A 21869-nucleotide genomic window follows, 5' to 3' on the forward strand; every position below is an offset into this window, starting at 1 on the left:
TAGGAGGCATTCCTCGCCACACAGGCCATGTGAAGAACTGACAAATCAGGAAAATTCTTTCATTTGATCATTTCTACCCTTGTACTAGAAAAGACTAGGGGGAAATACTTTAGATGCTAAAGTGACATGACATTATTTTGATTGTCTATTCAGTCAGTTTTCCTATATTCTGTGTTTTGTTTAACAGGGAGTGTGTATGACTTCTATTTTCACAAGCAAGCCAGTGGGCAATGGAACATATGGACTGATTACATCACTAGGGAGGAGCAAAATATTCCTGCTGGTGCAAAGGTCAACATTAATTTTTTTTCATTATAGAAAAGAACTCAGTGATGAAAACAGTGTTGTGAAATGACAGAGCTACAAGTCAGTTACATTTGGTAGCTCTGATTAATTTATATGTGACTTCTTTCTGTTTACTGTGCAATGTCTTATGCTGTATGGGCTCTCCCCCGCTTAAACCGTGGTTCTGATGTCAGACCTATATTTAAATCTCAGTACAAAAGGTACATATGGAGCATAAGGATGATCTTGTGGTGAAAGATCTGGACTCAATTCCTGGCTTTGCTACAGAATCCTCATATGACCTTGGGCAAGTCACTTAGCCAGAACAGAGGCATCCCCATTTTGATGGCAAGCTTTGAACTTAATCTCTCTGTGCCTTGGTTTCCCCATCTGCAAAGTGGGGCTAATGATACTTCCCAATTATAACAGGGCTGGCTGCCTCCCACATCCCCCTCATGGCCTAAGGTCATACTACAGGCAGTCTGCCTCACTTTCCCCTCTTTCCATCCAAAAGCCCACACAAGGCAAAGGTTCTCTTCCTCCTCCTAGGCCTTCCTGCCCGGAATCTTTTCTGCTTTGGCAGGCCACTCCCAGGCCCTGCCTGGTTAGAGTCTCAGTCCTCTCTGCTAGAACCTGCTCACTCTCCTAGCAGTCTCTAATTCCTGGGCATTTCCTCTTTCACTGCAGCCTCCTGCTGCTCTTTATAGAGTGACTCGTATAATCAGGGTTGGCTAACCCCAGCCCTCCAGCCCTTATGGGGTGAGCCACACTGTTACACCTGCCTTGCAGGTGTGATGTGGGGTTAAATTCATTAACAGTTGTAGAGCACTTTAAGAAGTTCAAAATGTTGTTACCCATTGCCTCATTACCACTATTCCTCATTGACATGCTAGATATCAGTACAGCTAGCATCTACGTGACATAAGTGGAAAGACGAAGAACGAATCTTTATTTCATCATTTAAAAATAACATTTTAAGTACACAGTGCATAGCTGCCCCACTGATGTGGGAGGAGAAGAGACTCCCTGTGACATTTTACCCCTTCCCTTTGCACAGTGAAGGGCAGAATTGAGCCCCAAATTAGGAATTATCCAATGTTCCCATTTTTGCTTTGAATTGTCACAGTGCTTAGGAGTCCTAGTCATGGAGCAGGATCCATTGTGCTAGGTGCTGTACAAACACAGAACAAAAGCAGCTCCTTACTTACCATTTACACTCTCTACAAGAAACTTGTAATAACCTTTATTTACATGTAGAAGTAATTTTTAAAAACTCCTTTTTTGGGCAATAAACTCACTGCAGTAAGTTGATTTCAAACCTCAGTATTGATTACAGTGTTAGATATTTGTTTTCCACATGGTATTTTAATTTTCCATATAATAGGTGTCCGAGCTTATAATTCCAACAATGGAAACAGCCAGGCAAAATTTTTTTCTAAAAACATATGTGGAACATAACATCCCCTTGCTGTTTGTGGGCCCCACTGGCACAGGAAAATCCGCTATTACCAACAGCTTTCTGCTGCAACTTCCAAAGCTTAAATACATCCCTAACTGCATCAACTTCTCTGCAAGAACTTCAGCTAACCAAACCCAGGATATTATTATGTCAAAGCTGGACAGAAGAAGAAAAGGACTATTTGGACCTCCCGTGGGGAAAAAAAATGTAATATTTGTAGGTAAGATAACTTGTGTGTTCTTATTTCTTCATGTAAATTCAGACTTCAGGAGAACTAAGTGCTTCATTGATCTGATACTTACACAATTCCACACTACTTGCTGGTTTTTTTTGTTTTTTGTTTAAGGCATCTGTGAAAGGATTAGGACTGTCCCCTGCTGGAAAATTTATATACATTGAAGCACAGGAATGGGAACTAAGGGTGTGGGGGGTGCTGCAGCACCCCCACGTTTTGCATGAGGTCCCAGCCGCTGGCCCTGCACCCAGGGTCCCGATGCTGCTGGACCCGTGCCCAGGAATCCGCTCCTGGTCCCGCACCCGGGGTCCCAGATGCAGGTTCCGCGTCCAGGGCTCTGCTCCTGGCCTTGCATGCAGGGACCTGGCTGCTGGCCCCACACCCTGGACTCTGCTCCCTCCCACAGCTGTGGTTCCAGCCTTAGCCCCCTTACTCGTGTCCACGCCCCTCCCCCCACACACCTCCTGGAGCCATACCCCATTCCTGGCCCCAGCTCTGGGGAGAGGGAGCACAGACAGGGAGGGTGTGAGGTGAAAAGTTTGGGGACCTCTGGCTTTCAGCACCCCCCAGTGTAAAAACTAGTCCAGCGCCACTGCATTGAAGTGGTGCTTGTCTTTAAGATGGTTCACACACTTAATTTAGGTCTGTGTAGTTTGGTACCTTATGTTGCAATTTGTGAACTTAAATAAACACAAAACAAAAAACAAAAAAAACAGCCCATCAGCCAAACTAAATTAAAACAATATCTTTAACTTAAAAAAAATTATCCCTGCAGGTATAATTACATTAGATGCAGTTGTTGCATCAAAGAGAAATAATAGCAACGAAAGGTAACCTTTTCCTTGTTTAGAGAAACAATAGGTATCAGTGCTTTGATTTGTTTCTTAAGACATGAACGTTCTTTCTAGATGACCTAAACATGCCTGCGAAGGAGGTGTACGGAGCCCAGCCACCTATTGAGCTTCTTAGACAGTGGATTGATCATGGTCACTGGTATGACAAGAAGGATACATCCAGGCTTGATATCGTAGATGTCTTACTTGTTTCAGCAATGGGCCCTCCTGGTGGAGGAAGGAATGATATTACAGGTAGGAAATATAATATAATATAATATATAATATAAATAAATAAAAGACAGAAATACATCACTGTGACAGTGCATTGTCTAGTTGACTGAGGTTATAGAGGGAAGCCTGGCTTGCCTAATGTTATTCAAATAGAAGACTATGAGCCTGTCTACATGAATAATTAGTTTGTGGCAAACTGGGGTGTGAATCTACCCTGCACTGATGATGTACATTAACAGTTTGTCAATGTGCTTTGATCTAGTCCTCTTTGAAATGGGATTAGATCAAAGCATATTAATGAACTGTCTACATGGTTAGTCTGTGGCAGGCTAGCATGGCGTAGATTCACATTTTAGCTTTTCACAAACTAAATCTTTGTGTAGGCAAGTGCTGGGTTTGTATACAGATTGTAAGCCAGTGGGCAGATTCACCAGCTGGGTCATTCCAAATAAAGCCCACATACTCACATTTATTATTACATCTGAATATAAAGTATCTGTAAAAATGTGCCCAGGATAAGGATGATTGGCGTTGATTGACTTCTGCCTCACCTGATGGTATGGGAAGAGTGATGATGATGATGGTGGTGATGATTGATGATGACTCAAGTTTAAGTCCACGTCCGTTTCCTCAGGGTGGGTTTAATAATCAACAGAAGATGCAAAGGCTGAAAATAATACCAAACACTTAGGAACAGGTATGTTCTTATCACGTTAGATAACACATGCTGACTAACACAGTAAAATCCTAGTGTAGACAAGGCAGTATGTAACTTTTGCACGTTAGCAAGTCAAGGTAAAAACTGGGGTGAATCTAAGGTTTATCTTAACTTGCTAACTTGTGTGAAAACTACAGATTGTCTTGCATTCTCCAGAATTTTAGCTCATCTCAGAGTATGTCCACAGTTCAAGTTGGGGGTATGATTCCCAGCTCGGGTAGACATACTTGTGCTAGCCCCTCACTGAGCTAGTCCACTAGAAATAGAATGTAGCCGTGACAGTGCAAGCAGTGACAGGACTAACCGCTTTGAGTGTGTGCCCATTAGAGATGTTGGGTGTGTACTGAGGGAAGCTAGTCCTTACCGCCGCTCCTACTGCTATACTTCTATTATTAGCACACTAACTCTATCAGAGCTAGCGCAAGTATGTTTACTCGAGGTGGGAATCACGTCCCCAGATCAAAGTGTAGGTATACCCTTAGTTACCATGAGGTAAGAACATGCCTTTGTGATGTTTTGGGGTCCACCCAGACCAGCAAGGGGTTCTGTCACCATCTTCCCTGTAACCTTGCCTGGTCTTGGTTCTGTGCGGCTATGGTTCAGATCCCACAAGCACAAGGTCTCATCCCGGCTCTGACCAACCCAGTTACTCTTTATGGGTGACATCTTCCCTTCCAAGTCCTGAGTCTCCCCAGATACGTCCTCCCTGAGTTCTTAATTAGCAGACACTCTGACCATTCCCCTCTGGTTCCTCAACTCTGAACTTCAAGGCATGAAATTAGCCCTCCCCCCCCCCTCCAGTTATCAGCTCACTTTGGCATACACACTCCACAGAGTTTGTACACCAGAGAGCTGTTTGGGATTAAAATATACAAAAAGCGTATTTAATAGAAAAACCGCAGATTCCAAGATGGAATAGTAAGGGGAAAGCAAACATATACGAGTGACACAGAAACCAAACAGAGACACAGCCTCTGGCTTTGCACTTTCCTGTTAGATAAAATTCCTTTTCTAATAAGAGTCACCTATTCATAGAGGAACATGGCGTTTACAGGGTGCTTCCCCAAGGTATAGAATCATAGAATATCAGGATTGGAAGGGACCTCAGGAGGTCATCTAGTCCAACCCCTTGCTCAAAGCAGGACCAATCCCCAATTTTTGCCCCAGATCCCTAAATGGCCCCCTCAAGGATTGAACTCACAACCCTGGGTTTAGCAAGCCAATGCTCAGCCACTGAGCTATCCCTCCCCCAACAATGCCTTAAAACAATGTACCCCCTAGCCATAGGTGGGAGGAAATCCCTCAGTTCCAAGCCTGCTTTGAAAAGGGCTTTTTCCTCCTCCCCCCCTCAGTCCATGGTGAGTCATGGTAATTCGGAATGGGGATACGCCTTCCTGACTTGATGTTCGGAGCCGGAATGTTCTTTTTAATGTAGAGTTGCATCCATATCCTTCCATTAACCCCAACAGTCCACCATTGTCTTTTCCTGGACTGGACAATGGAGTTACTTGAAGCCAGTTTTGTGTAAGCCAGGAGGTGTCTCTACCTGCCTGACTGCTCCCTGCCCTACTGGGAGATAGAGCTGAAATTGCACCACAGTTTATGAGCACAGTTACATAAATTCATAAATTCATAACCATCATAGGTACTAACTTCCCCTCTACCTGGTGGGTGCTCGATTCCCGCCCCCCCCATCCGCCCCAGGCCCCGCCCCCACTCTACCCCTTCCCCAAGTCCCTGCCCTGCCTCTTCCCCGCCTCTTTCTGTCCCCTCCCCCGAGTGCGCCCCATCCCTGTTCCTCCTACTCCCTCCCGGAGCCGACCTGCACACCGCGAAACAGCTGTTTGTGTCAGGCAGGAGGCGCTGGGAGGGAAGGGGAGGAGTGATCAGCAGGGCCACCAGTGGGGGAGAGATACTGGGGGGCAAGGGAGAGAGGGTGGAGCTTTGCTGCTGGTGTGTGCTGAGCACCCACTAATTTTTCTCCGTGGTTGCTCCAGGGCTGGAGCACCCACGGAGTCGGCACCTATGATAACCATGGTCTGTATATGTATCTCATTTGGTGGGTTTAAGCCTTTTGGTCTCCCCTTGCGGTGTCTGGATCCTGATTGTCACAGCCTTTTTCTTAGAGAAGACAAGGCCTGAGAGTTTGAGGACTGGTCTACACGTGAAAAGTTTCACCAGTAGGAGTGTAATTTTTTGTTGACATTAGTATGCTGCTGAAAGCCCTAGTGAAGACGCAGTTATACTGGTATAAGGTACTCTATGCTGCTACAGTTTATTTCACTTTGCAGAACCGGAATAAGTTGTACTAATATAAGCACTTTTATACGGATATAACTGCGTCTACACTGGGGTGGATGGGCCTGCATTCATTGTACTGGTATACTTAAAAGCAGCAAAACTTTTAAGTGTAGGTAAGGCATTACTTTTTCGTATTGTTTTGTTTTTATGAAAGCTTTGATTCAGGAGACTAATATCGCTGCTTGAGAGATGTATCAGGACGCTGTGCTGCTACATGCAGTCTGATCTGAGCCCAGATTGACAGCAGTATAAAAGCAGCCTTAGTTTAAATGAGAAGCAGGTCCTTCATGTTAAACACTGACATTCTTTTAAGAGCTATGCACAGTACTGAAGCAAAATATAACCCAGTTTATAATCTCATATCAGTCTCATCTAGTGATAGTGTCATTTTATTAAGGTGTAGAAATGTGCCTGAAAGAAAACCCTGGAACCAGATCCAGATCCAAATTGTACAGCTTGATTGTATTGCTAATAAGATGGTCACTGCTAGACAAATGATAGGTTTAAGGTGGAAAGAGTGTTGTGCAGTGCTGGACGTGACTGTGTCATTCGCTGTGTATTACAGGGCGTTTCACACGACACTTGAATATTATTTCCATCAACGCTTTTGATGATGACATTTTAACCAAGATTTTCTCTTCAATTGTTGACTGGCATTTCAGCAAAGGATTTGAAGCTGTATTTACAAGGTAATGGTGATATGTTTCCCGAGACTATTTTACAGAGAACATATTGTCTCAAATCTTTCATTTGCGTGCCTCACAATTAAATTCACCTTTCTCTTCTTTTTATTTATTTATTTTTTAAGGCTTGGCAAGATGATGATCCAAGCTACAATGACTATTTATAAAATGGCTGTCGAGAATTTTCTTCCAACGCCTTCAAAATCCCATTACGTCTTTAATCTTCGTGATTTCTCCCGTGTTGTTAGAGGAGTGCTGCTGTGTCCACACACCCATTTACAAGTAGGCTGCTGTTTAACTGTGTTCATAAAAACGATACTTAAAAAAATAAAGTATTAAAGCTAAATTCTCTTCACTAACATGCACTGTAATTTTAATGGGTTCGCACGCATTTAACTGAGAGCAGGATTGGGCCTGAATATTTTGCTATGCATTTTCCTCCTCCCTCTTGATGAAGAAAAACATATTCAGATATTGTTATTATTATTATTTATTTATTTGCTTGTATTACAGTAACTGCTAGATCAGGGCCCTGAGGTGTTAGGCCCTGTAATATTCATAGTAGGAGACAGTTCCTGACCCTGAACTTGCTACCTAAATAGACAAGACAAAAGAAGAAGGGAGAAAAGGATTATTATTCCCATTTTACAGATGAGGGAACTGATGCCACAAAGGGGTTGAATGGCTTGGCCCCCAAAAATGTATCTTGCTATTAACTGATGATGGAAATTTCTATGTAATATAAAAAAGCCAAACAAAGCTATTAAGCAAGTTGGGGAACATTGTCATCCTTTTGCACTGGATAAAAGGGCTGGAGTGGCATAAAGTGGCCATAAAAACCCTTGATTTATCCAGGGGAGAATTCTTCTGGTGCAGAAAATGAGGAAGGCAGCTGCAGGCTGTCCTCTGAGGATCTCTGTGCCAGCTTTGATATAGTGGGCATGCAAGGGGCAAGCCTATTGGGGCAGGAGGGGTGTTTAAGGGGTGGGGACCTTTGTTAATGTTATTACAGGGGTGGGAGTTATGCATGTTAATCCTTATTCCTTGAGATGAGAGTGTACTCAGGATGAAGCTGCCTTCAGTGGGACCTGGATTTCACCCCCATTGTTTATCGCTGTATGGAAGGATTGCTCCTAAGCACCCATGTCATGAGTCACATGTCCTTTGTTCATTGCCACTGATATTATTCTAGAATATGAAAAATCATCATAAAGTGCCCTTGATGTAACAATAGTTAAGTGCTTTATGAGCAGAGGTCAAGACTGTATTGGCAGGAAAGATATGACACAGTCATCATGTATTGAGGAAGCCAGCTGACCCATTTGCTTGCACTCTCACAACTCAAAGATTCCCATTGACTTCAGTGAGAGGTGGATCAGGCCTCAAATGGAGATCTGACTCCTTTGTTATGAAACAAGTCCTGCCCTTTAAATATTGATCTGTTCATTTATATCTGCTTTTACAGGATGGGGATAAGCTGATCAGACTTTGGATCCATGAAGTTTATCGAGTTTTCTATGACCGCTTAATTGACAGTGACGACAGGGAGATGTTCTTTAATATGGTAAAAGAAACAACATCAAATAACTTCAAGCAGAGCGTTGATAAGGTACGCTGGCTTATACAGTGAGAATGGTTTGGACAGGTAGATGGGACTGACAGATTTACAAAACTAATTCAACATTTCAGATATACTGTAGCAATATTAGAAAAAAATTTGAACCGTCTCCATTGGTGCACCCACAATATTTGCGGGTGCATCTATTTGTATATTGTGCATTTGCAAATGCAAGTTAGGGGTCTCATCCTGCAAATTACTCTTTGCAGGTGGACTCCTGACTTCAGTGGGGCTCTCTCCAGGGGCAGGAGGTCACTTGGAATGAGTAACTGGCAGGATTGGGGCTGAGGTAGTTAGCCATGCTTTTATTTGATTTATGCGTATTTGGAAGGTTCCATACATGCTGTGGGTGTATTATTAGGCTTTTTGGAAACTTGGCCATATATTAGACAGTGAAATCAGAATACCCATATTTTGAGGTATGCATATCTGAAAAACACCATTTCAGCATACATTGTTTTGGTTTTTTTGGTCTAAAATAATACATTGGAACAGCTGGAAGATAGCAATTACACAGCAGTAGGACCTACTACTATGTGGATATGGATGAGTATTTCTTTAGAGAAAAAACAGAATCTGAATTATCAGCTGAATCTTGTCTTTTGCATAGGTACTGAGTCATCTGTCGCCTACTGGCAAGATCACCGATAATAATATCCGCAGCCTCTTCTTTGGAGACTACTTTAAACCAGACAGTGATGTAAAAACCTATGATGAAATCACAGACTTAAAGCAACTGACAACCGTGATGGAATATTACCTTGACGAGTACAACACTATCAGCAAGGCACCAATGTCCTTGGTCATGTTTAAGTTTGCCATTGAGCATATCTCAAGGATATGCAGAGTACTGAAACAGGACAATGGTCATTTGCTTTTGGTGGGAATTGGTGGGAGTGGGCGGCAAAGTGCTACCAAGCTGGCCACCTTCATGAATGCTTTTGAGCTTTCTCAGATTGAAATCACAAAGTCCTATGGCAACAATGAATGGAAGGAGGATGTGAAACGAATCATGATGCAGACTGGCGTCAGTAACAAAAATGTGTCTTTTTTGTTCTGTGACAATCAAATAAAGGACGAATCATTTGTGGAGGATGTTAACATGCTTTTAAATACAGGTGATGTGCCTAATATCTTCGCAGCAGATGAGAAGGCTGACATTGTTGAGAAAATGCAGGCTGCAGCGAGGACGGAAGGCAGGAAAATTGAGGCTACTCCACTTGCTATGTACAACTTCTTTATTGAAAGAGTGAAGAAAAATTTACACATTGTCTTAGGTCTGTATATAACACACAATGTCTTATTGTAAATCTTTCTGCCTCTTAACTGTTGGTGGACTTAAGAACAATATGAATTCTTTCCAGCAATGAGTCCAATTGGAGATGCATTCCGGAATCGACTACGAATGTTCCCTTCATTGATAAACTGCTGCACCATTGACTGGTTCCAGACCTGGCCCACTGATGCTTTGGAAATGGTTGCAAACAAGTTTTTGGAGGATGTAGAACTCGAAGATGAAATTCGAAAAGCGTATGTGTTTATTTGTCAAGAGAGTTCTGAAGCTGATAACCACATCTCCAGCTGAAGCATCGTATTAGGATAACATCACAGCTGTGTGATACTTCAGCTGAAGATGTGGTTATCAGCTTCAGCTCAAAGTGTCAACATACCCTTAGTTACAAGAGTGCAACTCCATTGATGTTTTCACAGGGTGACATTGGCCCTGTAAGACTGGTCAGCTCACCCCTAGATGGGGCTTAAAAGAGGACACCTGGGCTCAAGAGCCAAGGAGAGATAGACCTAGTGAGTCAGAACTGCCTTAGAGTGCAGATGGATTCAGTCAGGAAAAGGGCAGGTGAGAGCTGCCTGAGGGGTCCCAGGGCTGGAGCACCCATGGGAAAAAAATAGTGGGTGCTCAGCACCCACCCGTAGCCCCGCCGATCAGCTCCTCCCACTCCTCTCCCAGTACCTCCTGCCCGCCAGCGGGCCCCGCTCCCTCCCAGTGCCTCCTGCCCACTGCAGATCAGCTGTTCAGTGGCATGCAGGAGGAGCTGGGGGGAGGGGCGGAGCGAGGGCGGGCTGTGCTTGCGGGAGGGGGAAGAACAGGGTGGGAAGAGACAGTGGTGGGGCTTGGGGGAAAGGGTGGAGTGGGCGTGGGGCCTGGGACAAGCAGGGGTCGAGCACCCCTGGGAAAATTAGAAAATCTGCAGAGGGAGGAATTGCCTGGAAGCCAGCAGACATTGTTGAGCCAGACAGCTGGGGCCAGAGAGGGCTGAGATGATATGTGCTTAGAGATGCCAGAGCAATACCTGAGCAGTAAGCATGATGGGAGACACTGAGATGAGGTGGGACGCTGATAGACTGTTGGGGACTCGGTTTGTTATGGTTTATACACACAGGGGTTTATTTTGTAACAAATTAACCCTGCAAGTGCTATTTATATTCAGAAAGACTGTTTAGACTATTTCTGGGAACTACTGAAGGGGAAACTGAGGCAGGCACATCAATGATGCCACTGCCTGATGCTGGTGGGTACCCCAGTTGGGAGCCACCCTAGGACAATAGTCAGTTTGGGTCTGTGTGGGTTTATGGCCCAATTTTTATTGGTGCTCAATACCTGAAGCTCCCTTTGACTTTAGTGTGAACTATGTATATTCAGTACCTCTGAAAATCCTCTCTGAGAAGAGAATTTAGCTCCGTATATTTTAAATAATGTGCTAAATTTTGCTCTCAGTAACACCAATATAATTTCATTGACTTCTGTGTAGTTATTTTGGATTTACATTGGAGTAACCAAGAGCAGACTTTGACTCCATTGTTTTAGATGCTAATAGAAATAAACAAACAGTTGGTAGGACACAAAATTGCCAGGATTAATATAAAGAGACATTTTCATTCATATTAACATGTAAGATTTTCCATAGGGTTGTGTCAATGTGCAAATATTTCCAAGAAAGTGTGAGAGATCTCTCTGTCAGCTATTATAGCACACTGCGAAGACACAACTATGTAACACCAACATCTTATCTGGAACTGATTCTCACCTTTAAGGCTCTACTAAATAGCAAGAGGCAAGAAGTTGACATGATGAGAAATCGTTATCTTGTGGGTCTGCAAAAACTTGAATTTGCATCTTCACAAGTAAGTTTAGACTGAAAACTTGAAGAATACTTTTTAACATGACATATGGTCAATTTAGCACATAGCTTCTGCTAACGCTAATAAGAGTTGCAAGCTTAATTCTCTGTTCACTGTTGTGTTTATAATTTTCTTCTTAAAAGCCTCCAGCAAATCTGAGATTCTTGCTTAGCTATTTTAAGAAACTGTGGCATGTAACTTCAGAGTAGATCTCCTAATGTAAGATTGAATGGAGTCAATGCTACTTAGCAAAGTTTTTCTAACATGTTTGGTTAAGTTCAAGTAACATTATTAGGGTTACCATACATCCGTATTTTCCCAGACATGTCCGGCTTTTTGGTTCTTAAATCGCTGTCCAGGAGGAATTTTTAAACATCTAAAAACATCCAGGATTTTGCCATTATTATTTTTCCCCAAAGAAGAGTTGATCATTCAAGAAAGAGAGTGAATGTTGATCATTCGAGAAAGAAAGTGAATGTTGATCACTCGAGAGAGTGCCCGCTTTTTCCCCCTAGCTCCCAATGCTTGTGCTGCAAAACAGCTGTTTCGCGTGGCTGGGAGGGAGAGGAGAGGGGGGGAACACGGTGCACCCAGGGGAGGAGGCGGGGCCAGGGCAGGGATTTGGGGAAGGGGTCCAACGGGGCAGGGAGGGGGCGGAATTGGGGTGGGGACTTTGGGGAAGGGGTGGAGTTGGGCCGGGGCAGGAGGGGCGTGAGCAAATACCCTCCCCACCATGGAGCGTCCTCTTTTTTGAATGTTCAAATATGGTAACCCTAAACATTATAGTTTTCTCAGAGCCCCAGTTGAAGAATCTTTGGCAGCATAGTTTCTTCAAGAGCTTTCGTGACATTGGCTGTGCATGCCTGTGCCTATTCCTCCTTTCAAAAGGGGAAGAAGATGCAGGAAGGGAGTTACTGTTGCATGAATGAGCATTACCTTTTGAGGAGATTTGCACTAGGAAGTCCACCAAGCCCCCAACTCGACAGCTTCCCAGCTCCTGGAACAGACCCTGGCAAAACAAAGGGGCTTCCTACTTCTGTGCACTTCCCTAGTGGAGGAGAGCACCCCAAGAATCTGCTGCTATTCCAACTTCTGTATCCCTTGCCTGGTTTATGCTGGATTTCATTCTCATCCATGCATGTAAATGGAGGGGAGCATTGGGGTCCACTAGCTGACTATAAGGAAAGCAAAACTGATCAGTTTATTTTCAGTGTCCAGGCTGAGTGTATTGCAAAAAGTAAAGATATTACAAATATGAAAAACACATTAGATTTTAAAAATCTGCTTCAGTTTTAAAAGGAGGAGATCTCAGTAAAATAGGCAAGAAGGCTACTTTTTAAAATGTGATTTGTATGCTGAGAGTCCTTTTTTAAATTGCACTATGTGTCGTAACATCTTTACCATTTTCTACCTATCACACTGAGACAGGAAATACACATGCAAATTACCAGGATTTCTCTCACGGGATATCATCACTAGGTTGCAGAAATGCAGAAGGAGCTGACTGCCCTTCAGCCTGAACTAATTCAAACCTCTGCAGAAACAGAGAAAATGATGATCCAGATAGAAAAAGAAACGATCGAAGTAGATGCAAAGAAGGAGCTAGTATCTGCAGATGAAAAGGAGGCGAATGATGCTGCAGCTGTTTCCCAAGCTATTAAGGTAATTTACAAGGGCCTGTCCCTGTGAGATACTGCATCTGTCTCCAGTCAAAGTAAATGGGGGTTGAGGAGATAGATGCACAGTACTTTACAGGTGAGGCCCAAGTTCCTAACAATGCAATTAAAAAAACAAAACCACAAGAGATAATGATTGAGATGTTAATAATGTTAACAAATGTTATTCTGGCTGTATTTAGCGATGGCCAGATAATAATTCTACAGTGCTCCCAGAATTCCTTTTTCCAATCCTGACTTCAACGTGCATCTTGCACACGTAATGCAAGGTGCATCTCAGATCTTCCTGAAAGAGAAAGTTAGTCCCCTTATGCAGCTGAGTAAAGAAAGAGATGGACCTAATTACATGGGCGGGGAGGGGGTATCTTTCTGGGATTGTTATTTATGTGGAATAAGCCCCAGTAAACAGGTTTTATATAGAGGTTTGTGGGGGAGGAAGAAATCTCCTCCCCAGAGCTTATAGTGCAGTTACTCTGAGGCTGCTATCTGCAGACAGGAGCCATAGCCTCTAAGCTGGAGCAGCAGGTTATGGTATGCCAGGCCCACCACTTTATGTGGGGTTTATGGTCTTATGATGTTTGTAGTTTGTGGACACATTACTATGCCATGTCACTCTGTCAGCCAATCCATAGCCCCACTCCCCACTCTGTGCTAGTGTTCCTGAGTTCTACAGCATGCAGGAGTAGCTTCTCAGACCTCCATTTCCCAGGCACTGGGACTGCAGTAGCTCCAAAGCATTGGGGCCTTCTGCAGACCCTAGAATTTCACCCTTAGTCTCTTCACTATGTCTACACTGCAATTAGACACCTGCAGCTGGCCCATGCCCACTGACTCAGGCTCACATGGCTTGCGGTATGAGGCAGTTTAATTGTGGTGTAGATATTTGGGTTTGGGCTGCAACCTGAACTCTGGGACTTTCTGACCTCACAGGATCATAGAGCCCAGGCTCCAGCCTGAGCATGAACATCTACACTGCAATTAAACAGTCTCTTAGCTCAAGCGCAACAATCCCGAGTCAGCTTGGGCCAGACGTGGCTTTTTAATTGCGGTATAGACATACCCTTGGTGTAGCAGACAGGCCCACAAAAAATGTGGTCTTGTTACAGTGTTGCCCAGCAAGCCTAATGTTCTATTCACTCTAATGAATGTAGGAGAAAAGTGAGATGTGTGCTTTACAAGGTTAAGATTAAGTCTTGGATACTAGTCGATGAGGTGTCCCAACATAGTATCCCACCATGCTGTTGGAAACTGTTTGTCCTGCAGCGGTTTGTGTGTGACGTTCTTGTATATAGGCCAGGAGTTGCAAGTCATTAATCCAGAACCCTGTATACATACTAATGGAGAATGAAAATATTATTATTTATATTGTGATAGTAACCCAGGAGGCTCAGTCATGGGCCATGAGCAAACATCCTCAAAGGAAATATCTCCATGACCAGATGTCGGTGGCACAAAGACCTCCATGAGAGATTGTGAGAATCTCCAGCACTGTCTCAACTGTTGCAGAAACGCAAAACATATACAACTGCTGGTACCTGGGATTATCTCTGAAGTTATTGCTATATGCTGCATTCTGCTGCAATAGTAACATGCACATGGTAAAAGCAATGAACTGCTCAGCACTCTTCTGAAGTTCCATGGATCTGTTACTCTTACCCCCCGCCCTGCCCCCATTTCTCAGCACCTGCAACAAGTCAGCAGAAGTATTTTGAAGATGTTTAAATGGTGAAATGGAGATATCCCTTGGGCCTTCAACTGTAAAAAGGAATATGGTGGTGAGATGCAGTTAAAATGACTGTGTAGAGAGTAATACACTAAACTGTCGGGATAGATTATTAAAATAGTTATCTCTGCTTGAAATGTACTGCTATGTACATTGTTCCTAGTTAATTATAACTGCAAATGGTTCACTAATGCCACATTCGCATCTCTCAGCTCATGTCAGTCAGTTTACAGCAGACTGTGCAACTCAAAGGATTAAAGAATTCTTTCAATGTATTTGCAGGAAGAGTGTGAAGGGGATCTTGCAGAGGCCATGCCAGCTCTAGAGGCTGCACTCTCTGCTCTCGATACCCTGAACCCCTCAGACATCTCGCTTGTCAAAGCCATGCAGAATCCACCAGGCCCTGTCAAGCTCGTTATGGAGAGTATCTGTGTAATGAAAGGAATGAAACCAGAGAGAAAACCTGATCCAAGTGGCAGCGGTAATAATACCATTGTGAAAGCTTAGGGACTGTTTGTGTCATCTGTGTCCGAGCTAAGACACAGTCACCTATTCTGCTTTACATTCACACCGAGCTAAGATTTGCAGATGCAGGAGGGATGCCTCAGAGAGCTCTGGTGCAGCATGCTGCACTATTATACCTTACACCTGCATGCTCCCCTCCAGCACCACCTGCCAAACACTACCAAGCATGTTGGGGAGGTCAGAATCCAGACTGTGCTATACTCCTAGATAACCACTCCCCATGGACCTGTGGAGCATCACTAGCCATGCTAGTCAGCCTTTTGCACATGGGGATTAATAGGATTAGTATTGGGTCACACATAAATATACTGGATGGAAGAGGGGAAGAGATGCCTTTTACCAGCTTTTCGCCTACCTAGTGCACCCACAATTTATCCCTTAATAATTAGGAATTAATAGTTATAAAATGTTGCTTTTATTATGTAAATTAGGAAGGAAATCCTCAGAATAGGATGTATTTAATAAAAGTCAACCACAAAAAATGTTTATAACCATTTGTTTCTCTCTCCCCTTTGCTTTTGGCAGATTAAAATTAAAATTATTGTATCGTTAATGTACATGCATACTAAATTTCAGTTCGACACAGATTAATGATGCTGTGTCCTTGTTTGAATTTTTATATGTAAGCATTTTTCTAAAATTTGTTAACTGCAGCTGTATGGCTCAAACCTAAAGATAATTAGTATTAGTTTTTTCATATCTTTGTTTAAAGTATTTTAATTTTGAATACCTATGATTTAAGCCTGATTTGATTTATGTGCAATACAGGTAAAATGGTAGAAGACTATTGGGGAATCTCTAGAAAGCTTCTAGGAGATCTGAAATTCCTTGAAAGCTTAAAGACATACGACAAGGATAATATTCCTCCTGCTGTAATGAAGAGGATCAGAGAGAGGTTTACTCAGCATCCAGATTTTCAGCCAGCTGTCATAAAAAATGTGTCATCAGCCTGTGAAGGCTTATGCAAATGGGTTAGAGCCATGGAGGTGTATGACCGTGTAGCTAAAGTGGTTGCTCCAAAACGTGAGCGTCTTGAGGAGGCGGAAGGTTTACTTGAAATTCAAATGAAAAAGCTAAATACAAAGCGTGCAGAACTTAAGGATGTAATGGACCGTCTCCAAGCTTTGAATGATGAGTTTGAAACCATGAATAACCGGAAGAAAGAATTAGAAAACAACATTGAAATCTGTTCACAAAAGTTGGTAAGGGCTGAAAAGCTGATTAGTGGACTTGGAGGTGAGAAAGATAGGTGGACAGAAGCTGCACGATTGTTGGGAATCCGATACACAGATCTTACTGGTGATGTTTTGTTATCTTCAGGAACAGTGGCTTATTTGGGAGCCTTTACTGTAGACTATCGCCTTGAATGCCAAAAGCAATGGCAGGTTCTATGCAGGGAGAAGCACATACCATGCTCCAATGATTTTAGTCTCAGTAATACTTTAGGGGATCCTGTCAAAATCCGTGCCTGGCAGATTGCTGGATTGCCAGTTGATTCATTTTCGATTGATAATGGTGTAATTGTTTCTAACTCAAGAAGATGGGCTTTAATGATTGATCCTCAAAGGCAAGCCAACAAGTGGATAAAAAATATGGAGAAAGCTAACAAGCTTTCAGTTATGAAACTCTCTGATACGAACTATGTGAGGACACTGGAAAATGCTATCCAGTTTGGAACACCAGTCTTGCTTGAAAATATTGGTGAAGAACTAGATGCTTTCATAGAGCCTATATTGCTAAAGCTAACATTCAAGCAACAGGGTGTGGAATACATGAGGTTAGGTGAAAATATAATTGAATACTCAAGAGACTTCAAGTTTTATATGACAACTCGCTTAAGGAATCCTCATTATTTTCCTGAAGTGGCTGTGAAAGTTTGTCTACTCAACTTCATGATTACACCACTAGGTCTTCAGGACCAACTTCTTGGAATTGTAGCTGCAAAGGAAAAGCCTGAGCTGGAAGAAAAGAAAAATAAACTGATCATAGAAAGTGCAACCAATAAGAAACAGCTGAAGGAGATAGAAGATAAAATCCTTGAGGTTCTTTCCAAATCAGAAGGAAACATCTTAGAAGATGAAACAGCAATTAAGGTTTTGTCTTCATCCAAAGAGCTATCTGAAGAAATCTCAGAAAAGCAGGAAATTGCCTCTGTAACTGAAATGCAGATAGATGCTACTCGAATGGGTTACAAACCAGTAGCTGTTCATTCAGCAACTCTCTTCTTCTGCATTTCTGATCTGGCAAACATTGAACCTATGTACCAGTATTCATTAATTTGGTTCATTAACTTGTACATTCAATCCATTGCGAATAGCAAAAAGAGTGATGATCTAAAGGAGAGAATTGAGAATATAATTGAACATTTCACAGTAAGCATCTACAATAATGTCTGCCGTTCACTGTTTGAGAAGGATAAACTACTATTCTCCCTCCTCCTGACTATAGGAATAATGAAAGGAGAAGATAAAATAGATGATGAGGTTTGGCGGTTCCTATTGACAGGGGGTGTTGCTCTTGATAACCCTTACCTCAACCCAGCCCCAGAGTGGTTGACTGACAAATCATGGGCTGAGATAGTACGTGCATCTAGTCTAAAAAACCTTCATGGACTGATGGATCATGTAAGGGAGAATGTTTCAAAGTGGAAAATGATTTATGACTCTGCAAAGCCCCAGGAAGAGGTATTTCCCGATGTATGGAAGACTTTAGTAGGGCTAGATCGTATGATCATTCTAAGGTGTTTAAGACCTGATAAAATCATTCCAGCAATGCAGGATTTCATCACAGAAAATATGGGAAGAACCTATATAGAACCACCCACTTTTGACCTTGCGGGAAGTTACAATGATTCCAATTGCTGTGCACCTTTGATTTTTGTATTATCACCAGGTGCTGATCCTATGGCAGGTGAGGTTAAAAAAAAGATTTTAAATTGAAATCTTTGCATGATAAAATGTGGGCTCCTTCATTTAAACAGTCCTTTTATAGTACAATAGATTAATTGTAGTAGTAGTAGCTTCATATTTCAAACATTCTTACCCTTCCACACGTCCTTTATCTTGTAAAAACATACCAAAATAGGGGGAGAAACTGGGGGGGAAAATTATAATTATAATGGTGATGAAATGAATAAATTTCTGTTGGATCTTCAGGGGTTTAACAAGATTTAGATTCCAGGCCAGATTCTCATTTATGCTAAGGCCCTTTTACACCACTCTTTAAATTGAGAGTAATTTACATCTAAAAAACAGCAACTGCCTGGAGACTCAGTCTCATATACCACCTGAAACTACTTTTAGCTTTCTTTTTTTTTTAAATTTATTAGAATCAAGGCCGGCTCAAGGCACCAGCGAACCAAGCAGGTGCCTGGGGCTGCAAATGTAAAGGGGTGACAGGACATCAGGCTCTGGGGCAGCAATCTGCCCTTGGCGGCGGCGGCGGGAATTCGGCATCCGCTCCGTTACAACGCGTTTCACGCTCAGCGGCAATTTGGCGGCGAGGACGTGACTCTTCGGTCGCCGGTGGCAATTGGGCGGCTGCACCATCACTCCGCCTCCATGTTCGGCGGCAAGTTGGGGTTTTTTTTTTTGCTGCTTGGGGCGGCAAAAAGGCTGGAGCCGGCCCTGATTAGAATGCAGATTAACATTTGTACCTTTAATGGTGTTTCTCATTATAAAAATGACATACGCAACATGGATCTATTTGCTAAAAGATTTTGTGTGCATTATATTTTCTATAATAGGTTTGTTAAAGTTTGCTGATGATCTTGGCATGGGAGGTACAAGCATTCAGACTATTTCACTTGGCCAGGGCCAGGGTCCAATAGCAGCAAAAATGATATGTCAGGCTATCATTGATGGAACTTGGGTAGTGTTACAAAACTGCCATCTTGCAACCAGCTGGATGCCTGCTTTGGAGAAAATCTGTGAAGAAATGATAGTGCCTGAGAATACCCATGAAAAATTCAGGTAGAAGCTTTAATATTCTTCCATTTTCTGTGGGATTACTTCCAATATAAATTAGGACTGCTAGTAAAACGGAATAAAAAGGTTACATGAATAATTATCACATTGGAATATTTAAGTATCATTGAGAAAATAGCAATATGTAAATCGAGACACCATTTTCTATGTAGATATTCAATTTATCTAATCCACATCTGTTTCTAAAAATATATTTAGATTGCAACTGACTCTTATATTAATAAAGTTTAAAACTGATGCAGTTCAAGACTGAGGATATTTAATCAAATATGTTTCTGTCTTTACCCTGTTCAGATTATGGTTAACCAGTTATCCATCAGAAAAGTTTCCTGTCAGTATTCTCCAGAATGGCATCAAAATGACCAATGAACCTCCTAAAGGGGTTAGAGCAAATCTCCTACGATCGTACCTCAATGACCCAGTGTCTGATCCTGCATTCTTTACCAGTTGCCAAAAACAAGAAATGTGGCAAAAATTGCTTTTTGGACTTTGCTTTTTCCATGCCCTGGTTCAAGAAAGGAAAAATTTTGGCCCATTGGGTAAGATTTGGATCATTTGGCAGATCTCCTAAAAAGCATTAGCAGTTTTGCAATATGTTACTTCACTCTTGCCTCCAGAACGCCAGCCAGAAGCATTACCTCCAGCATTGTGAGAAGAGGGTGGTCATGTTATCTGATGATGGCTGTGAATTTTTGTGTGTGTCAGCATTGCACAGAATATAGTGAAGCAACATTGAAAAGCTATTTTGAGGTTTTGGGCTTTATAAATACACACAGGTTTGACTCCTGAGGTTCTTATTGAGACAAAACTGCTATTGAAGTCACTGGGAGCTTGCAAAGTAAACCTAGAATGTATTTATGTTGTCATAAATTGCTGTGTTGTTATTAATTATTATTTTATTACATTTCTGCATAAAACAGTTGTTTATCTGTTTGTCAAAAACAACTCCTATTCAAGTTTTTATTTTAAATTATTTACCTTTTTTATGAATAGAAATTGAATTTTACTCATTTTTTTTTATTGAGCAAAACTAGTGCACATGTTCATTTAGTGTAGCATTTGAATTTATTTAGCTGCAGCTAATTGGCCATACAAAGAAAATTCCCAAGCACATAACATATATAAGAATTTGATTTGTTTTTCATTTTTTTGTGAATAAGTCCTACATGACCAGCAAATATTGTGTGGAATTAAAAGTTGTTTTAAAAATATTTAGGGACAAACTCAGATGTCATATACTCCATTGACTTACATGGAGTTCTGCCCATTTACACCAAGTCTGAACTTGGCATGCACATTGTATGCTTAACACAGCATTGCTAACTTGTCATAAAAATTAATCATTCTATACATACAATCTACTCACCTACCTTATCATGCAGCTGATGATAAAAGACAAATATTTGACTTCTCTGTCAGAGAAAGATACCTATCCTAGATGACTAAGCGGGTACAGTTTTGCATGTTTGGTTTGATATATAGTAACATATGGACTATGTTTTATTCAGATCAGAATTATTCAAAATACATGACACAGTGATCACCATTAAAAAGACAACATCTGCCAAGAGTTAACCTTACATGTTACCATTTCCCTGTACTCAGGATATAAAATAACTTCCATATCTTTGATACCACTATGTGATAAGTAGTAATTCTTGTCAAACATTATCTTTTTAGTAGCAACCACTGTACCTATTTAAATGCACAGCAGTTAGATTGGTAGAAGGAGGCTATTTGTTTATTGATAAACAGTCTAAGTTCAGTCAGTCACAAAGGTTAAAACACTGAAATCAGTCAGAATTCCTATGGTCTTGCTATCTAACTGATTTCAGATCAGCTAAAGCACTGGACAGTTGTTTCCTACATCTATTAGAATACAGCTTTTCAGTTGTGAGCAGTGTCAAAAATGTCAGGACCTATAGGCACATCTTTAATTATTTGGAATGCAGTAAGTAAACATATAATGTTGCACTGGGATAGAATATTGTTAAGGATAGCTATCTCCAACTTGGGTAGTAAACACTCAGGCAAATGCCTAAACTTCACTGAGTAGTGATCTAGTGGCAGGAGGCTGTTACTCTGTAATAACAACTTCATACCAATGTCATTACTTTCTAAGCACAGTTATCAGGACAATATACCGCTGAATCAGATGTCTTTTTTTAATTGAACAGGTTGGAATATTCCATATGAATTCAATGAATCTGATCTTAGAATCAGTATGCGACAGATCCAGATGTTTCTGAATGAGTATGAAGAAATCCCATTTGAAGCTCTGACCTATCTAACAGGTATAGAAGTGGCACTCTGTAATATACTGGTGGGTATTTGATAAAAATAACTTCAGGTGATGAATGATAACATCATAAATACAATGACGGTCCATGATACATGGGATAGATTCCACGTAGTTATTCTTTCTTGCCCCCCTCCATCCCCAGGCAAGAGGTAT

The 21869-nt window shown here is 41.9% G+C and overlaps 1 protein-coding gene across 1 annotated transcript in view; it reads left to right on the top strand.

Annotated features, from left to right (window-relative positions):
• DNAH3 (dynein axonemal heavy chain 3) overlaps nt 1–21869 on the top strand; it is a 99476-nt gene that overhangs the window by 69734 nt on the left and 7873 nt on the right. The window contains exons 40-54 of the mRNA XM_077828752.1: nt 188–291; nt 1670–1964; nt 2888–3067; nt 6631–6754; nt 6874–7030; nt 8214–8357; nt 8977–9643; nt 9731–9896; nt 11291–11507; nt 12984–13166; nt 15186–15384; nt 16197–18338; nt 19174–19399; nt 19709–19953; nt 21592–21708. Coding sequence (XP_077684878.1) covers nt 188–291; nt 1670–1964; nt 2888–3067; nt 6631–6754; nt 6874–7030; nt 8214–8357; nt 8977–9643; nt 9731–9896; nt 11291–11507; nt 12984–13166; nt 15186–15384; nt 16197–18338; nt 19174–19399; nt 19709–19953; nt 21592–21708 — 5166 coding nt within the window. The remainder of the gene's footprint in view (nt 1–187; nt 292–1669; nt 1965–2887; nt 3068–6630; nt 6755–6873; nt 7031–8213; nt 8358–8976; nt 9644–9730; nt 9897–11290; nt 11508–12983; nt 13167–15185; nt 15385–16196; nt 18339–19173; nt 19400–19708; nt 19954–21591; nt 21709–21869) is intronic.

The sequence above is a fragment of the Eretmochelys imbricata genome, chromosome 10 (genome assembly GCF_965152235.1).
Source record: "Eretmochelys imbricata isolate rEreImb1 chromosome 10, rEreImb1.hap1, whole genome shotgun sequence".
Lineage (NCBI taxonomy): Eukaryota > Metazoa > Chordata > Testudines > Cheloniidae > Eretmochelys > Eretmochelys imbricata.